The following is a 20,680-nucleotide window of genomic DNA, read 5'->3' as shown; positions in this document are numbered from 1 at the left end:
AGGCATTATGACATCACAATATCACCTCTGATTACAAGAGACTACTACTTCTACTATTTAGCATTTCTATAGCGCTACAAGGCATACGCAGTGCTGCACAAACATAGAAGAAAGACAGTCCATGCTCAAAGAGCTATGTAATAAAAGTAAGCCAAATATAGGACAATCAAGCCATTGTGACATCACTGATGAGGTTGGCTCTTATTGGTGGCCTAAGGCATTATGACATCACAATATCACCTCTGATTACAAGAGACTACTACTTCTACTATTTAGCATTTCTATAGCGCTACAAGGCATACGCAGTGCTGCACAAACATAGAAGAAAGACAGTCCATGCTCAAAGAGCTATGTAATAAAAGTAAGCCAAATATAGGACAATCAAGCCATTGTGACATCACTGATGAGGTTGGCTCTTATTGGTGGCCTAAGGCATTATGACATCACAATATCACCTCTGATTACAAGAGACTACTACTTCTACTATTTAGCATTTCTATAGCGCTACAAGGCGTACGCAGCGCTGCACAAACATAGAAGTCTGCCCAGTTCCTGTTTTATTTCCAATTACCGGCATCGCCACCCAATCTCCACTAAGATTCCAAGGAACCATTCCTTCTACACAGGATTCCAAATTTGGGTACCAGTTACATAATCTAGGCTTATATGCATAACTTAGCTGCAGATAGGGTAAGCAGTCTGGTGGGTAGCATTATATTTTCAGAAGGATGCCTGCCGATATAGAAGGTACCAATTTGTATACACAGTTTTTCCTGGTTAATTTTCAAAGAAAGACTTTGAAATTGGCATGAAAATCTGCTGGTACAAATCTGCAATTTGTGTTCCCAACTTCCATGTGATAGAGAGTGTGTTTCACACAGATACAGTGTGTGCAAGAGAGAGAGTGAGTCTGGGTGCGAGTGTGTCTGTGAGAGAGAGTGTGTGTGAGAATGAGAGTGTATGTGAGAGACAGTGTGTGTGATAGTGTGTTTCACACAGATAAAGTGTGTGCGAGAGAGAGAGTGTGTGAGAATGAGAGTGTGCAAGTGCGCATGTGAGAAAGTGTGATAGAGAGTGTGTTTCACACAGATACAGTGTATGCGAGAGAGAGTGAATGCAAGTATCTGTGAGAGAGTGAGTCTGGGTGCGAGTGTGTCTGTGAGAGTGTGAGAATGAGAGTGTATGTGAGAGACAGTGTGTGTGATAAGAGAGTGTGTTTCACACAGTGTGCGAGAGAGAGAGTGTGTGTGTGTGAGACACAGACTCTGTGAGACAGTGTATGAGACCAAGAGAGTGTGTGAGTGACTGTGTGACACAGAGAGTGAATGTGATACAGTGTGAGAGAGTATGTGAAAGACAGTGTGTGAGATTGAGAGAAAGACAGTATGTGTGTGACAGAGATACCTCACCTCACCTCCCCCCCCCCCCCCCCCCCCATCTCTCTGTCTGGTGTCTGAGCGTTAGTGTGCAGGACGCTGAGCTCCGGCTGTGCTTCAAGGAACTGACCAATCCTATTTAATAGAATGCACCCCCAACATTCTGAAGCTGAGAAACCTCGTGTGGTTGGTCACTTCTGCTTGTGACGAACCCGGAAGTACGTGATGTCAATTCAGGAGATGGATACAGAGAGCAGGAATGCCTCAGCCATGCAGTCAGCTTCAGAATGTTGGAGGTGTGTTTTATTATATAGGATAAGAGACTGCTTATGCTGGTCCATCTGTAACACATCTAAAGCTTTTTCAATTGGGTTACCCCAAACAGCTAGAGGGGAAAATGTATATATATATTTTTTTTTTTTTTTTAACTTATTACAGAGCTTTTTAGTTTATGTGAAAGCCTCCCAGATAAATGGCATGACATAAAAATTGAATATCGCTGAAACAGCTTAAAAAGTGTTGTAGCTAGTAAAAACAGGAAACAGCAGTTACCTCTGTATTTTGTGCTCATTTATACAATACAGCTTGCCAAATTTCAGTGAGGATGATACCCTGTGGCCCTAGGCATCCATCTAAAGTTTATATAATCCTTTTAAGAAAGCCAGTTTCTCATTTAAACTTATTAGGGGAACATAACCACAGCGACATGGTACGGTCACAATTTTCAATACGTTAATACTAGGGCCCAGCTAAGGAACAGGTTTTATTTTGAGTTAGTCTGCACTGGATCAAAGTTGCTTTCCTTGTTCCATCACCATCCAGCTAGTAAAGCAGTGTCCTAAAGGGAGAGGATAATGGGATTTTTTTTTTTTAATCCTTTATATCCCACGCCAGAGTCAGGTTCAATGTAGCTTACATTTGAAATTACAATGAGACAGAATAATAGGATTCAATTGTACCAGAGGAACAAAATGGTGTAGATGGATATGTCTGAAACATTTACCAAAGTTGAGATTAGCATATATAGCCAACTGGGCATTTAAAAAAAAGTTTGTCCTTTAATGATGCTGCATTTTCAGAAATAATAGGCATAACTATAATTATTCAAAGAATAGCACATGCACACACCGGAACAGGCATCCATCACATTGCAAAAGTAAACAACAACTTCTACAGATTACATCCACAAATTAAACTTTTTATTTTGGATTTAAAGGTGAACAAGGAAATATACACAAGCTATTTCAGAACCACCATCACTAGACCACAGTTATTCAAAGTAAAACTAAAAGTAATAATTACAATATAGTCAAAGAGCTAGACTACAATAACCCTGCACATAGCTCTGGTAATTGCTTTGCATGGAATTCTCTTGTAACTTAAACTCAAGAAGCAAAACAACCAAACACAAGGCAAAATTTATAATTCATTGCAAAAGCTAGCATTCTAGCTCTTAAAGCCAAGAACTCTTGGCATCTCTTCTGCCTATTTCTTAATAAAATAAGGAAATATATGAACTTGAGCCCCCCCCCCCCCCCCAAAAAAAAAAAAGGTCTCATTCAGATGTCTAAAGTAAATGCCCAGGTTCAACCTAATTCATGTTTAATGTGTGATTTTCATAAAGTAAATAAATAGATGTTCAACACTTGATTCTCATAACATGTCTGTTTTAGTGGCCCTTTATCAGGAGAATCTGCATGAATGACATGCTAGGGTATTCCTATAACTCATTCCTCCAAATGACACACATATGATTCATAACAAATTACCTATGCAAAGTTATTCTATTTTCCAACATGCTAGCTTGTGTAGCATACAGATGTACACAGAGCTAGTATAAGTGAGATTATTCTGACAAAAAAAAGCAACAGTGTGGATGCAGCAGCTCATTGGTTTGTTGAGCGTATGCAGATTAACAATTTACATCAACATTTTGATGCCACTTTATCTCCTGTTTTATCTAGCCTCCTTGGTTTCAACCAAATATGGCACCTTCTGCACCTGTACAGAGGGTAGGTCCTCCTAGCTCTACCTGCCAACAACCCCCCCCCAAATCAACTGAAAGCCCTGCCCCAGCCTACCTTTAAATGGGCTTGTGGTTGAGTGGCCTCTTCTAGGCAAGAGCAAGCCCCAGTTTGTCTTGCCTCTGGAGGTTTTCCCCAACCACAATGGGTGGGGTGAGGAACTGGTGAGGCAACAGTGACCAGGGATCACTGTTGGCCAGCAGAGGTCACTAGACTACCCGGCCATTTAGCTGATCTGGGAAGTTGCTGCGGGTGGGGTTTTGTTTTAAATGAAAGCAACAGGCGTAGCATTTTCTACCAAAGCCAGATTTCAGGCTGCTTACAGTGCCAAATCTGAAATTAGTTCCAGCCTCTAGCATTGCAAGAGGTAGAAGCTTAGCCTTTCAAGGAGTCCACTGTGGGCTCTCTTGTAAGAGTGTGTAATAGTCAGTCTACCAACCCAAAAACTGTCATCCACCCCTGTATGTGTGTTGGTCACATACTTATCCTCCCACTTCCAGGCACAAATGGGTAAGATCAAGTGAAACATGCAAAATATTTTAACTCTCACATTGTATATAGCCTACTTTCCAAGATATTTACCCCCTACCACAACCCCACCTATTTGTATTTTGCTCACACCTTTTTCAGTAGTAGCTCCAGGTGAGTTCGATTGTGAGCTCTCCAGGAACAAGGAAATACCCAGTGTACCTGAACCTAAGTTTGTAGCTGAGGCAATGGTGAGTTTAAGCAACTTGCCCAAGATCACAAGGAGCAGCAATGGGATTTGAATCGGTCACCTCTGGATGTCAAGACCAGTGCTCTAAGGACTAGGCCACTCCTCCACATCTGTATAGAAGCAGCATCACTTAATTGGGGGGGGGGGGGGGGGGGGGGGGAAAGAAAAAAATGTTGGGCAGTGATAGCACAAATCCTAAAGTCTTTGCCAGCCTTTAAAATTTTAAGCAGCATGACTTCTTAGATAACTAAATCAGGTTTACACACAGGCCTCCCCATTTTATTTATTTTTACTTTCCAATTTAGACAAAAAGGAGTAGAGAGCAGTCTAGGGCATTAATTCTCCAAAAAAAATTAAAAAGTGGATGTTTTTCAGAATGGGGGAAAAAAAATCACAAGTTTGAAAGTGGGGCCTAGAAAGCCCCCCCCCCCCCAAAAAAAAAAGGGCTAGTGCATTGCTGTGGGCAAAAAAAAGTTCCAGCTTTTGTTATAGAAATTCCCTACTCTCCAAACCACTAACCTATTGCCCCTCAGCCCCCCCCCCCCCCACAACAAAAAAAAATTTACCCCATCCCCAAACACCAATCTCTCACTGTCCCACTACTCAAGAACAGCCCCACATACACACACTATTTCACCCACAACAGCCCCAAACCAAAACTACTCTGTTGACAAAGTCAGACTTGGTTATGCTGGGATCTGATCATCATCCTTACAGGTACATAGTGATGTGCATTAATTTTTTTTTTTTGGGGGGGGGGGGACAAAAATAAGCCGAACATTGTTCCTCCTCCTCCACCCCCACCCCCACCCCCCCACACACACATTGTCAAGCACGTGCACTTTAAAGACATTACTCCTGTGACAATCTGAGGAGAAAAAAATATTGATACAAGTTTTGTCTGTATCTGCATAGTCTTGGTGGTAGCCAAGAGCTCTTTGACAGCATGGACAAGAAGTGAACCTAAGAGGCCCTGTGCTTAGAACCCAGTTTAAATATCTCCATTCACAGTTGGTGTATTATTTTGACTCTTTCCCTAGGGTAAGGGTTCTCAACCCAGTCCTTGGGACACACCTAGCCTACCTCCATTGCAGAGCTGCCAGGGGGGAGGTTCAGCCTCCCCAGCCAAGGATGTAGGGCCTGCCCATCAAAGCTCTGCCCCAGCAGGAATCACCTTGTAAAACATCCTGCTGCAGGGATACCAGCAACAGGAGATGACTCACAAAAGCAGGAGACTTGGCAGGTTTGCCATGCATATTCATTGTAGACTGGCTAGGTGGGTCCCCCAAGGACTGGGTTGAGAACTCCTGCCTTAGGGAGATTTTATGAGGCAGTTTTGGATATTGCACCCAAACTAAGACATCTTCTTACTATATACGGCCTCAATACAGAACACCCAGGCCTTCACAAGTGCACTTTCAGGATTCCTTAAAAAGGGAAAAACAAAATCAGGCAGTGCTCCTTTGTGAATGCCCTACTGCTGATTAGGAGTAGAAAGCTTATCTTGCACAAGTTAAGGGAGGTTAGCAGCACAACTGCCCGACTAAGATGTGGCAGCAGGAGCCATAGGAGCCGACTGTGGGTGCTTGAGCACCCCCAATTATTGAGAAAATTCCTTGTGTGTCCAGGGAGGGATTATTTCCACTGGGCTTAGCACCCCCCAATAATTTTGAAAAAGTTGGGTCCTATGGCAGGAGCTCCAGTATTTGTTCAGAGTATTCAGTTATGTTATATAGATTGGCCCCAAAGGAACACACCAGAGGGCGTTTAAAGCAATGTTAGGCTTGGCTTTGGGACCAATTTTACTGCTTGGTGGTAGATTTTCTTGGGAGGGGAGCAATAAGAGACCAACAGACCATCTAACCCTTTCTCCCACTGAAGAGTCCAAGTAGCTAACCAGTACTACCCCAGACATTTTTAAAGCAGAGCTGACCAAATGTGCTCTTAAAATCAGTTACAAATACAACCCCTCTTTAAAAAGAAAGGATTTGGAATATCTAGTTTCCTGTGCCCATCTATTGCATACAATTAAAAAAAAATAACACTGCAGAACAAAAAATTATAACATCCAATATGGCTCCTAAAAAACAATAGTAATCCAAGGGATTGCAGACAGAGATATGTTAAATTAAAAAAAAAAAACCCTCAATGGCCCAGAGTGCCTACATTGATGGCCCACCCATAACAGGGCAGTTATCACCAGTTTCAAACTGCTCTCTGAAAACCAACTACAGTGAAACTCCTCCTCTTAGGGAGAAACTCGCTGGAGAAAGAAAAAACTGCAACATCTCCACAAGGATTAGTATTGGCCAAGTACAAAGACCTACTAGACTATTGCAAAAACAAACAGTAGAAAAGGAATTAGTTCTACTTAGCTCCTCCACACAGGTGGAAACAATGCTTTCACCAAATCCGCTGAAAAATCTTCACACCAGGTCCAAGTGCATAGTAGAAATCCTTAAAGCCAGTATAGCTTACCCAATAAAATTGTACGTGTTAATTCTCTTCTGATCAGCCTGTGTCCCGGTACTGTATGAATTACAATTTTTGTGTCACTGAGCAGTATGAAGTCAAGTAAATGCACGCTGCAAGCGCCAGTTTATGCTGTTTTAAAAGGGAGCATTTTCAAATGAATTTATACTTAAGAACCCAGAGCAAAGAGGTAGTCTAGGTTAAGGGTAAAGCAGGACTTTATCCAAACATGGTTAACTTCCGATACTTAAGACCTGAAGTAGCATTGTATTAGTACTGAGACACAGGACTGCCATCCAAAATGAAACACATTCTATCAGATAACAAGAAAAAAAAAAGCTTTAATATGTTTTGAACAGAATAGCTTTATTGTAGTACCATAACATTTAAATAGAACGTTCTATATGTGCCAAATGGTGTAAACAATTACAAAAAGTTTAGTGTCTCAATATGAATAAATACAAAGTGCATAGACTACTTAAGTGTTTAGTGTAGTGAATTTTAGTTTTTAATACTCATCCTCATCTTCTGCCTCATTAGAAGAATCTCTTCCCACTTCCTCATAATCCTTCTCAAGAGCAGCCATGTCTTCCCTAGCCTCCGAGAACTCCCCTTCCTCCATTCCTTCCCCCACATACCAGTGTACAAAGGCCCGTTTTGAATACATCAGATCAAACTTGTGATCTAGTCGTGCCCAGGCTTCTGCTATAGCTGTGGTATTGCTCAACATGCAGACTGCTCGCTGGACCTTAGCTAGGTCGCCTCCTGGTACCACTGTAGGAGGCTGGTAGTTTATGCCCACCTTAAAACCAGTTGGACACCAGTCCACAAACTGGATGGACCTTCTGGTTTTAATGGCGGCTATAGCAGCATTGACATCCTTGGGTACTACATCACCCCGATACAACAAGCAACATGCCATGTACTTACCACGCCTAGGGTCACATTTTACCATCTGATTAGAGAACTCAAAGCAAGCACTAGTAATTTCAGGTACAGACAGCTGCTCGTGACAAGCCTTTTCTACTGATATAATAGGGGAGTAGGTAACCAGAGGAAAATGGATTCTTGGATAAGGCACCAGATTAGTTTGGAATTCAGTAAGGTCAACATTTAAAGCACCATCAAACCTCAAAGAAGCAGTAATGGATGACACTATCTGTGCTATTAATCTATTCAAATTAGTATACGAAGGACGCTCGATATCCAAGTTACGGTTGCAAATGTCATAAATGGCCTCATTGTCCACCATGAAAGCACAATCTGAATGTTCCAGAGTCGTGTGAGTGGTCAGAATGGAATTGTAGGGTTCTACCACTGCAGTAGAGATCCGTGGGGCAGGGTAGACCGAGAACTCCAGCTTTGACTTCTTGCCATAGTCTACTGAGAGTCGTTCCATCAATAAAGAGGTAAAGCCAGAGCCTGTTCCTCCACCAAAACTGTGGAAAACTAGGAAACCTTGAAGGCCACTGCACTGATCAGCCTGAAAAATAAAAATCCCATTAGTTTACTTACCTTATGCTTTACAAATTCACATGAGTGTTCAAGTGGCCTCAATCTATGCTCACACTTGATAAAATGTTAGTGTAAGGAAAGGCAGTATAATAAAATTTAAGCTTGATACGCACAAAGGAGCTAAAGGAAAAAAAGGTATAGGTGCTATCAGAAAAGGTAACAAGCACAAAGTATTTGTGACTTGCATTGGCTGTCCCTGTAGCGCTTTCATGGTTATGGTTGGTGCAGTGCTTGCCTGCCTTCAGGCTGAAGTTCAGCATCAGCTGTGCAGATACACAGCCTTTTAGGCAGTGGCGTAGCTACATGAGGCCATGGGGGCCTGGGCCTCTGTAGATTTGGCCCTGGACCCCCCCCCCTCTCACTGCCAACCCTCCCCCACCACCACCATTCCGTTTCTGTGAGTGACATCCTGCACGTACAACATGCAGGACATCAGAAAGAACGAAGCCTTCGTGGGAAGAAAAGGACCTCCTCGGCTGGTGGAGATGGCGGGGGAGGGTTGGCGGCAGGAGGGGAGGGGGGGGGTCTAGGGCCAAATCTACGGCGGCCCAGGTCCCCCCGGCCCCACATACTACACCACTGGTTCAGAGGTTTGTGTGCATTAATCTCATTTCTGAAGCCAACCAAAAATGTTACTTGGTATCTACCCATCAAGATACGACAGCAAAGCATGCCGACGTTTTCTGCAATTAGGACCATCACCCTCTCCCCATTTTTATTGAATCATTTCAGAACCATTACCAGAATAGCTGAAATTCCAAAAAACAAGATGTTCCTACCCAAGTCCAGACCGAGCAAGCACTAGTGAGATTTTTGTTGGGTATCAAGCTATTTTGAAACATAATGAATGCGATATGTACATGCAGTCTGAGAATTAAACATTTCCATTGTGCAAGCCAAAATTTCCATTTTAAAAAATGATTCAAATGATAAAGACTGGCCTTCAGACTATCTTGGTATATTCAAAACAAGGCTTGACAAGTCCCAGACAAGTCATCATCATCAGAAGTCTGGCTGAACACATGGCTTAGAAGAATTTGAGCTACTTGATGCTAAATTCTCATCTTTGTCTTGTTTTGAGACCACTGTGGTATTTCAGACACTGTACAGCCATCATGAGCAAATAGGCATCTGCCACCGAGCAGCACACTGCTGCACTGGTGGTACATTGAGAGCCAGCAAGCCGAGAGGATGAATGGCTGAAGGAAGTTAGGTAGTGACTAGTTGGTTAGCTTGAAAAGGGAGAATCTTGAAAGGGAGCCAGCTTCCTGGGCGACTGGCTGGAGAAACATGGGAGAGGAATGTGTGTGTTTAGGTGTGGGGGAGGGAAGGAGGGAAGAACATGGTGAAAGTAGGATAGAAGGAGAGGTGGGGGAGACTTCTAGTGACCTGTGAATGAGGGGGGAGGGAAAAATGTAATAAGCACCATATTTTCCCCACCCCAGAGAGAGAATATGGAATCAGGCGCAGCTTCAGAAGACCTTAGAGTGCCCGTAACCTTTGGGGTTTCCTACTTCTCCCACCCCGTGGGTAGGTTGGTTGAATTTTCATCCACCAGTTTTAAAGATCAAAGGGATACTTAGGACAGAAGCTATTGAATTGTATTGAGGGCAGGGACAGGAACCTCCCAGTTCCGGAAATGAGACGCATGGATGACTATTAGACTCGCCTAGATACTTCCAAATTTGCCTAGATTGTCAAGTGTCAAGTTGTGGTGCTGGACCACAAGTTCGGCTCAGCCTGGCACTTGCATTCTTATCAAAATGTAAAAAAAAGCCTTCGATATAGCCGGCTGAAGGTTTCTACTTACCATTTTCCGGATTCGGTCCAAGACGGAATCAACTATTTCCTTCCCAATGGTGTAGTGGCCCCTGGCATAGTTATTGGCAGCATCTTCTTTACCTGTAATGAGCTGCTCTGGGTGGAAGAGTGAGCGGTAGGTCCCAGTTCGAATCTCATCTGAGAGAATTAAAGATTAGAACACTTGCTACGTAAATATGATCTAGTTTCCTCTTCCCCAAGAGATCAAGCACAAGAATAGCTGTTGGCATACACACATGTTTTAATTGCTCACACCTTTCAATAGTAGCTCAAGGCAAGTTACCCAGGTACACTGGGTATTTCTCTGTCCCTGGACTCACAATCTAAGTTTGAAGGGCAATGGAGGGTTAAGCGACATGCCCAAGATCACAAGGAGCAGCAGTGGCATTTGAACTAGGCACCTATAGATATCAAGACTAATGCTCTAACCGCTAGGCCACTCTTCATACAGTTTATGACCAATGAAGCTAGTATAGTCTAATCATATTTTGTTTTTTTATGTAGTATTTGATTGTGATTTCCTTGATTAGCATATTTCTAGCCTGACTTACCTAGGCAGGTGAACACAAAACAAATCTGCTCATTATACAGTTATTGTATGCAGTCCTCAGCTTGGAACTTTGTACATACTGAACAATTGAACATGAAAGTCACTGAAGCACTATGCCTGATCTATCCAAAAGACAGATGACCAACTCAAAGCAAAGTTAATAGTAATTGCAATAGGATGCTTGTAAGTTACCAATGACAGTCTCTTCCAGGTCTACGAAGACAGCTCTGGGCACATGCTTTCCTGATCCAGTCTCACTGAAAAAGGTTCCAAATGAAGAATCCACTGGGCTAGATACAGTCTCACTGGGAATGATCCCATCGGGCTGGATTCCATGTTCCAGACAGTACAGCTCCCAGCAGGCATTCCCAATCTGGACACCTGCCTGACCGACATGGACAGATATGCATTCCCTCTGAAATATACCAGGCATCATTAATCAATCATTGGCTACATGCAAATCTTAGTTTAAATAGTCACACGTCTTATGATCAAAATGTTCTTATCCAGTGAGGTTCAATGGTTTTAACCACTTACTATGCTAGAGCGCCATGTACTAACCTTTATTGTACCACCAGGCTTTATCCTGCTTTTCTACTGCAGAAATTATCCGACTACATTCCAGTTACAGAATTTGGTTAGATTTTTCTATTATTGAGAGACCATGCCAGCCAACCCTCTTACGGGATAGAAGCAAAGTTTTTCCCCCAAGTTGATCCTGGAGTACCCCCTTGCCAGTCAGGTGTTCAGGATAGCCACCACCACAATAAAATATGCATGAAAGATTTGCATACAGTGGAGGCAGTGCATGCAAATCAATGTGGATATCCGACTGCAAGGGGGTACCTGGATCAACTTGGGAAACACTGGTCTAGACAGCACCCACTCCAGAGATCTGATAAAAAGGTCAGACCGTTTTCATTTTTGTTTATTATAACTAAGGATGGAAAAAAAAAAAAAGAGCACAATTTGCAGAGAAAGCAAACCAATGATATAGATATATAAATATAGAGTAAGAGCAAAGGAACACGACAAAATAAAATATCGCTGGATCTTATGGCCAGTACGCACAATATTAATTTTAATAACATTAGTTGAAGTAACTAGGTAACAGATTAGCTGTAGACCTTTATCAAAACTGCCTATTCATAATATTCTTATATATTTTTAGAAAATGATTTTAAGTTCAAGCGACACCACAAAATGTCATAGGATTAACTCCTACGAATCTCAAGTTAGAAAGTAGTTTTTTAGCGGCTGGTTAATCAGAATCACAGCAAAGACTCCACCAGGCTTCTTACCCAACCCCAGTCCACCCGGGACTCGGAGGAAACAACGAGTGGGCTTAAGAGACATTTCTGCTTTTGAAAACACAAGACAACATCTCATTTGGGGTTTACAGAGAACATGCATTACAACGGATCCTATTAAGGATGACTTTGCATTATTAAAAACACTTTAAACGACTACTGAAATGACAAAAATCACTCACTAAGAAGGAAAAACAGCCAGAACAGGAAAACCAGCTCCCTGTCCTTAATTACGATGCCTTCTCTAAAAATAAAGATACATAATAATAAAATAGCCTACACCACAACTCCCTTCTTAAAGGATAAAGCACAAAGTGATTGGAAAAAGAAGTACAAAACTCACCATGATCAAATCTTGCCACACCAACAAACCTCCCCTTTAACACTTCTCACCTCACTTTAAAAGGTTAAAGCCCCGGAGCCGCACTTTTTATTACCCAATAAGAAGGCGTCTCTCTAAATAGCAGGGTGGAGTATCAAATTTAAAGGAACAAAGCCCCTAGGAAATCACCTAATAATAACCCCATAACATAGTTAAATTATTCCAGCTTTCCAGGCTATAATAAACAACTTGCCTTAAAGCTATTTTCTCTGACTTAAATACATAGTAGCATAGTAAATGACGGCAGAAAAAGACCTGAACGGTCCATCCAGTCTGCCCAACAAGATAAACTCATTTTACATGGTATGTGATACTTTATATGTGTACTTGAGTTTGATTTGTCCTTGCCATTCTCAGGGCACAGACCGTAGAAGTCTGCCCAGCACTGATCCTGTACTAAAAGTTCTGAAGCTAACGTTGCAGCCCCTTAAAATTTACACTCTAGCCCATCCATATCTTTTAAGCCACGATCAGGATGCTGCAGACCATAGAAGTTACTGAAACTGCCAAGTGGAGTGAGTATAAATGCCAGCGATTTTCTTACATCCAGCCCCAGCCATTGTATTTTGGTAGCTGCAGGCTGATAGTAAAGTGGAAAAAGGAACTACAGAGCCCACAATGCACTGGGATAAACGTTCAGCAACAGGCTGTTATCCCCAAAACAAGGTTGTACAAATTCTTTGACTGGGATTCCAGTGACTTTCGTGGAAAACATTAATTTTGTACTGTAGCTCCTTTAATTCTAGCGATTACCATAAGGTTATCTTCTAATAAAGTAACAAAATCTTTCTTTTAGAAGGTGCTGTGAGAGACAGCTTTAGTCACTGAAGCAGACAAAATTTCATGGATTCAGTGAGTTCATCTCTCTCCCTTGCCTTGCATCAATATCTACAGGTTTATAATTTATAATACAACATCAGTGTAACATGTTATATGAGATAATCCATTTAGTTACAATGTCACTTTCCCCAGGAACTTAGAGTGTAAATGTTTTGTTGGTTTTGGGGTTTTTTTTTGGATGTAGCTCATGCTTTGTTTTTCAGTAATAGCTCAAGGCAAGATACCTTCAGGTATGCTTTATGCTTTCCTATCCTTGGAGGGCTTACAATCTACCTTTATACCTGAAGCAAGAGAGGTGAAATGACCTACCCAGCATCATAGGGAATGTAAATGGGATTTAAACCCTGACTTTCCAGGTTCTCGGTCTGCAGCTATAGGTATAGTTTAGGGTAAGGGTGTGGCTGGGCATGGGGGATCAGTGGCACCCTGCTAACAGGAGAAGGGATAGTGCAAATCCAGGTGCTTCCCCCCCTCCCCCCCCACACACAATTTTTATCTTCTCTGGATCACAGTAACAAGCAGGGTTTATTAAACATTTCATTTCCAGTGTGCAGTTTTTGTCCTGAAAATGACACACATTAAAGCTATCAAATAACACAAATATGATGCTCATAATGTCAGCAAGGTACAATTAAATATCTCAATAGGCAGCTGAGGGGAGCAAATTGCCCTTAAAGGATATGGCCCCAAGTACTTGAAGAAAAGGATGACCTTCCACACAGTTCCAAGGACACTAAGGTTCTCCCAAGGGGTATCCCTAACCACACCCTCTCCAAAATACATTACATGATGTGATACCCGCAAGCGAGCCTTCTCCAGAGTAGCCTCCACACTCTGGAATGCACTGCCTGAAAAGTTTTGCTTAACACAAGACTGTCTGTACTTCCAGGGCCGCCGGAGCCGGGCCCAGGACAAGGCCGTCCCCGGGCCCCGCCCACTCGAGGTCGCCGGCCACCCACCCGAGGTCGCCGGGCCCCCTCCACCCGCTATCAGGCCGGGCCCTCGGAACTAACCTTTAGCCTCCTTTCACTTCGCAGCAAGCAGCGGCAGGGCAGACCTCTCCTCCTTCCTTCCGTGGCCCGCCCTTACGGACGTTACGTCAGGCGAGAGTGGGACATGGAAGGAAGGAGTGGCCTGACCTGCTGCTGCTTGCTGCGAAGTGAAAGGAGGCTTAAGGTTAGTTCTGGGAGTGATGGAGGGCGGGCCAGGCGGCGGCAGTGCCGGGCCCCGGGACTTTTGTCCCCCCCCTGCCCCCCCCCTCTCGGCGGCCCTGTCTACTTCTGGAAGCAGGTGAAAGCTTGGCTCTTCAACCAGGCCTTTAATGGAAGAAGTAACTAACGTATTAGTCTCATTCGCACACACAAGAAGTGACACGGGCTGCACATACTGCAGCAGGACATGTTTATCCACTCCTACCCTAGCTGAAATAACATTTATATATTTATTTTATTTGTTGCATTTGTACCCCACATTTTCCCAACTATTTGCAGGCTCAATGTGGCTTACATAGTACCCTCAAAGGCGATTGCCCAGTTGGTTGATAGCAAATACAGGTTGTATAGTGATCGAATGAGGTATAAGTGGAGGATCGGAAGGGATGAAGATTGCGTGATGTCCACTACGATCATTAGTCATGTAAGTCTAAGTGCTTTTGAAAATACACCTCATCTCCCTGATCTTTTCAGTTTCCAATCAAATCTGCTTTGAAATAATTTTGGCAATGTGCATTCTTATAGTGAGGGATGTTCACTAAGCTTTTATGCAAGCCAGAACCTTTTCTGTAGCTCCTCCCTCGCTACGAAACAGTTTTCAAGAAGCTGTATGATTGAAAAGTGAATTATTTAGCCTTCTGAAGGAGAGTGAAGGGTTGACTTGCTGCGGTGGTCTGTGGTGTGTTTTATAAGGAGCAGGTTTTGATTGACGATGGGTGAACTGCGTCTGAGTCAATAGGATCTAAACAGTGGCATAAATTCTAACCAGGCAGCCTCTACAGCACCAGTCCGTTATCTTCTGAGGTGGGTCTCCCAGGTTTGGAGGTCCTTTCTGGTATTTTGGTGGGATCCCTCAATTTGAACTTTTGCCACTGTATTTGAGATGTGGTTTTATCAGTTCCAGGCTGTAATACTCTTATGTATGTGGGGCCTGACTTTTTTTTTTAGCGTGTCTGTTATTTGAAAGGTATTAATCCGCAAACGAACCTTTTCCGGAGATGGGAAGGCAGCAGAACTAGAGGGCATGAAATGAGATTGAAGGGGGACAGACTCAAAAAAAATGTCAGGAAGTATTTTTTCACGGAGAGAGTGGTGGATGCTTGGAATGCCCTCCCGCAGGAGGTGGTGGAAATGAAAACGGTAACGGAATTCAAACACGCATGGGATAAACATAAAGAAATCCTGTTCAGAAGGAATGGATCCTAAGGAGCTTAGCCGAGATTGGCTGGCAGAGCCGGTGGTGGGAGGCGGGGCTGGTGGTTGGGAGGCGGGGATAGTGCTGGGCAGATTTATACGGTCTGTGCCCTGAAAATGACAGTTCCAAATCAAGGTAATATATACACAAAAAGTAGCACATATGAGTTTGTCTTGTTGGGCAGACTGGATGGACCGTGCAGGTCTTTTTCTGCCATCATCTACTATGTTTATCAGCTCCAGGCTGTAATACTCTTTTTTTTATAATAATTTTTATTGACAAGAGGAATAAACACAGCCTGCAACCATATAATCATAAACCAACAGTAGCACACCACAAGATATATATATATATATATATATACAAAGTCTCACAAATCCATTGCTCTATCTGTATATCACATCAGTGCCACTTAACTTCTTAAATTCTAGTACAAATTCTGTGACCTATCACTACATAACGGAGCATAACATCTGCGTCACTCCCTCCTGTTCTTGTTTTTAGTTTTCTCCCCCCACCATCCCCATCCCCTCCCAGTCCAAGTACCCACGGCCTCCCCAACCCCCACATTCTCACACACATTCACCCATGCTCGCAGTTGCACCCCCCTCCCCCCTCCCCAGAGACTGTCAACAACATCTACCAGTGCAAGCTCCCAGTATTTTCAATCTCCCTTCTACAAGCCCCACTCAGATTAACTTCAAAATGCAGTCACAACTTCTTTTCCACAACTGATGTCCCGCAGATAGTCGTTCCCTTTCGCCCTCAAACTGCATCATCTCACCCCCCTCCCAACGTGCCATTTGTCTCATGGATGCGTACCATTTGGCTAGGGGTGGGGAAGACTTATCCACCCAATGTTGTAGTATAACTTTTTTTGCTAACACCAGAGCCAGGAGCACAAACCGACACTTCAGGACAGGAAGCCCCTGAATCACTAAATCTGAATCTAATCCCATCAATAATATCCTGTAGTTCCAAGCTACTGAGAATCCTACTACTTTTTCCAGATGTGCCAGCACCCCCACCCAAAATGTCTGCAACACCCGACACTCTAGAAAGTGGTGTACCAACGTACCTTTGTGGTTCACACATTTATCACAATCCTCAGAATCCCACAGGCCCATTACCTTACCCCTGCTATGAGTGAGGTACGCGAGATGTAATAGCTTTAATTGGAGATTCGTGATAACTCACATTAGGGGTTAGCCGATATGCCAAGTCAAAACATCTCTGAGTCTCATGTACCGAGACTTCCATGCCAAGCATGTCACTCCACCTTTTTGCTAAGAAAACTAGAGTTGCACTAGGGACCCATGATTTACCTAGATGATACCAACAGGAAAGCTTATTATTCTGCACTGGCATCTGTTTAAATACCACATCAAGTCCTGTGAATACCGGGAATCGCCTATCCTCCTGGCGCAGTGAAAGCAAATAGTGTCTAAGCTGCATATATGAGAAGGAGAGAGCTCCAGGGATGCTCCATCTATTCTGACAGTCTGCAAAGGTCAGAAGTGCATTCCCCCTCCTTGTTCCCAACTGCCCTACATATTTACACCCCTTCTTTGCCCATACTCGAAAAGGAGAATGACCCTGTCCCACTGGGAAATCTGGATTGGCCTGAATCTCTATAAACGGAGAGGGGCCCTTGTCCCCCCCCACCCGTTGGCGCCACCATACCCATGCTGCCCTCAGAGGTTTCAAAAGTGGAGAAAGTTTGCCCCACTTATGTCTAGCATGTAAAGCGTTAAAAACTGACCATGGAAGAGCAGCATTTTCCCACACCTCAGGGGATGCGAACACATAGTGCCCCTTATGTACTTCGTGAATCCACCGGAGGAGTGCAGCTACGTTATACACTCTTAAATCAGGTAAATTAACCCCTCCTTCACTTCTAGACCTAGTAAGTTTACAGTATCCAATTTTGGCTCTTCGCCCTCCCCAAATGAATGATGTAATCACACCCCTGTAAGCTGCCTCATCTTTGCCTGTTATCCACGTGGGCATCATTTGTAAATTATATAAGATTTTGGGGAATAGCACCATTTTAACTAGCACCACCCTACCCAGGAACGAGACAGGCAGCTCCCTCCATTGCTTGCACAACTGTTTAATTCTATCTAGCTTATCATGTATATTTGCTGTATACATCACACTAAAGTTTAAATGTAAGTACACTCCCAAATATTTCATTGTAATACTCTTATGTATATGGGTCCTGATTTTTTTTTTAGCGTGTCTGACATCTTGGCCTCCAATAAAATTAAAGTTTGTTAGCATAGCACATCATTCTCACTGGCAGTCAAGGAGTCTGATGGGAAAGGTGGATTTTAAATGGCAGCCTGTTGCTGTTGACACATTAGTGATCCCCATACAGTGCATGTAAATCTTCTTAAAAGAAATTCCTAATAGATTCCTTTATAAATTTTTTGTGAGCATAGCATTTTTGTTCATTAACCAGTTTGGCTCATTGTTGGCTATAGTTTTGAAATCCCTTGAGTTAGAAGTTTTTAACCTTAAGCCTCTCTTGTCTCAAGGGACTTGAGTCCTCTGGATACTGTGTTTCATATTTGAATCTGTGTAGCAAATCTATAGAGTGGTTAAGTTTTGCAGTTTTTTTTGGTTGGTGATGACCGACCCAGGTTCAAAAGGGTTTTGGACACGCCAGCGTTTTGTAAGTTGTTTTCATTTTGTCTTTATTTTTCATTTATATTTGTAGTCATTGTTTGGCTTTTAGGATTTATTGCCTGTGACTCAGTGTCCTTTGGAGAGAGTATTAGACTTTGGTTTTGCTTTCTCTTTCCTGTGAGTGATCTGGCTACATTGCTTTTGCAGATTTTGCTTTAGGCAAAGAAGATTACTTCTATTAAACTGCTAAATAAATTTATATTTAAACTGGAATTTACCCCAGTGCAGGCATAGACTAAAGCACATTGGAGTCTTAAGTTCTGCATATTATACCAAACAAAGGCAGTGTAGCACATTGATGCCTATATTTTTTCTTAGGGTGTAGGGGTTTGGCCTCCATAGCAGCCTTTTGGGTCAACTCAAATAGGGGTGGTGAAATTATTCCAGGGTTTTCTAAGCTTCTTCAGCCAGCTGGTTAACGTTGCCTGAGAAAAAGCAACATTTCAGGCATCAGTTCCACATACCAAGACACAGCAAGGCCTGGACAACTGCAACAAATTATTTTTAATCTTGAAGTAAGCACCATGTAAAGATAGACATTCCAAAACAAGCAGGAAAAAAAATGTTTGTTTAAGCATCTAAGTACTATATATGTTCAAGGGGACCATTCACACCTTTTGTTATAGGTTCAGAGGGAGCCATTTTGATAAGGGAATGTGTACACTCTCAAGGTACGAGTAGCCCAAGAGCCATTCTAAAGGGGCTATAACTGCCCTAGCCACCAGAGGAAGGGTAAAATTGAACTTCATAGTTCCTCAAAAATGTTGGCATGTGATGGTAGGAGTCCAGTTCTTTTAGTGTATGGAATGGTTTGCATTTTTCTTATTGTTTGAATGGATTAAGATGGAGCTGTTCAAATGAAATACAAAAAGAGTACACCATGTTTTTGGCCACTTGCTAAAAACTTGAATAAGTATCCTACTACTACTTAACATTTCTAGAGCGCTACTAGGGTTACGCAGCGCTGTACAAATTAACAATTAAGGACGGTCCCTGCTCAGCAGAGCTTACAATCTAAAGGACAAAGTATCAAGTTGGGGTAGTTAAGATTTCCTGAGAAGAGGTGTAGTGATTAGGTGCCTAAGGCGACATTGAAGAGGTGGGCTTTGAGCAATGATTTGAAGATGGGTAGGGAGGGGGCCTGGCCTATGGGCTCAGGGAGTTTGTTCCAGGCATGGGGTGAGGTGAGGCAGAAAGGGCAGAGCCTGGAGTTGGAGGTGGTGGAGATGGGTACTGAAAGGAAGGATTTGTCTTGAGAGTGGAGGTTACAGGTAGGGACGTAAGGGGAGATGAGGGTAGAGAGGTAATGAGGGGCTGCAGCTCGAGTGCATTTGTAGGTGAGTAGGAGAAGCTTGAACTATATGCAGTACCTGATCGGAAGCCAGTGAACTGATTTGAGGAGAGGGGTGATGTGAGTATATTGGTCCAGGCCGAAGATAAGACGTGTAGCAGAGTTCTGAACAGACTGAAGGGGGGATAGGTGGCAAAGTGGGAGGCCAGTGAGGAGTAGGTTGCAGTAGTCAAAGCGAGAGGTAATGAGAGAGTGGATGAGAGTTCAGGTGGTATGCTCAGAGAGGAAAGGGCAAATTTTGCTAATGTTAGAGGAAGAAGCGACAGGTCTTGGCTATCTGCTGGATATGCGCAGAGAAGGAGAGGGAGGAATCAAAGATGACAGCGAGGTTGCGGGCAGATGAGACGGGGACGATGAGGGTGTTGTCAACTGAGATAGAGTGAAGGGAGAGGGGAAGTGGGTTTGGGTGGGAAGATAATAAGTTCAGTCTTGGCCATGTTCAGTTTCAGGTGGCGGTTGGACATCCAGGCAGCAATGTCGGATAAGCAGGCCGATAGTTTGGCCTGGGTTTCCGCAGTGATTTCTGGTGTGGAGAGATAAAGCTGGGTGTCAGCATAAAGATGATAGTGGAACCCATAAGAGATCAGGGAGCCTAAGGAAGAGGTGTAGATTGAAAAAAGAAGGGGCCCAAGGACAGATCCCTGAGGAACTCCAACAGAGAGCGGGATAGGGGGAGGAGGACGAACCATGACAGTGTACTCTGAAGGTACGATGGGAGAGATAAGAGGAGAACCAGGAGAGGACAGAGCCCTGGAACCCAAAGGAGGACAATGTGTCAAGAAGTAGGTTGTGATTGACAGTGTCAAAAGCGGCAGATAGGTCGAGGAGGATGAGGATGGAGTAGTAACCTTTGGATTTGGCGAGGAACAGGTCATTGAAGACTTTAGATAGTGCCGTTTCTGTCGAGTGTAGGGGGCAAAAGCCGGATTGAAGCGGATCGAGGATGGCATGAGAGGAGAGAAAATCAATACAGCGGCTGTGAATGGCACGTTCAAGTATCTTGGAGAGGAAGGGTAGGAGGGAAATGGGGCGGTAGTTGGAGGGACAGGTAGGGTCACGTGATGGTTTTTTGAGGAGTGGTGTGACCACAACATGCTTGAAGGTGTCCGGGACAGTTGCAGTGGAGAGGGAGAGGTTGAGGATATGACAGATGGTGGGGGTGATAGGAGTGATGGTGTTAAGTAAGTTGGTGGGAATGGGGTCTGAGGAACAGGTGGTGGATTT

The 20,680-nt window shown here is 43.4% G+C and overlaps 1 protein-coding gene across 1 annotated transcript; it reads right to left on the bottom strand.

Annotated features, from left to right (window-relative positions):
• Window positions 1-6,929: 6,929 nt before the first annotated feature.
• On the bottom strand, window positions 6,930-12,207 carry LOC115478500 (tubulin alpha-2 chain-like). Its single transcript, XM_030215883.1, has 4 exons — window positions 12,130-12,207; window positions 10,669-10,891; window positions 9,916-10,064; window positions 6,930-8,073 (listed from the first exon to the last, which is right to left on the bottom strand). The coding sequence occupies exons 1-4, from the start codon at window positions 12,130-12,132 to the stop codon at window positions 7,099-7,101; spliced, it is 1,350 nt and encodes a 449-aa protein (XP_030071743.1). The 5' UTR covers window positions 12,133-12,207; the 3' UTR covers window positions 6,930-7,098.
• Between the last annotated feature and the right edge of the window lie 8,473 nt (window positions 12,208-20,680).

Source organism: Microcaecilia unicolor, chromosome 10 (assembly GCF_901765095.1).
Source record: "Microcaecilia unicolor chromosome 10, aMicUni1.1, whole genome shotgun sequence".
NCBI lineage: Eukaryota > Metazoa > Chordata > Amphibia > Gymnophiona > Siphonopidae > Microcaecilia > Microcaecilia unicolor.
This window is presented reverse-complemented; position numbering and strand designations above follow the sequence as displayed.

What these genes read in the sequence shown, in the direction of transcription:
- LOC115478500 (XM_030215883.1), bottom strand. An exon ending in CCTGGAAGAGACTGTCATTG is followed by an intron (nt 10,065 to 10,668) that starts GTAACTTACAAG and finishes TAATTCTCTCAG; the next exon opens with ATGAGATTCGAACTGGGACC. An exon ending in TGGACCGAATCCGGAAAATG is followed by an intron (nt 8,074 to 9,915) that starts GTAAGTAGAAAC and finishes TTTATTTTTCAG; the next exon opens with GCTGATCAGTGCAGTGGCCT.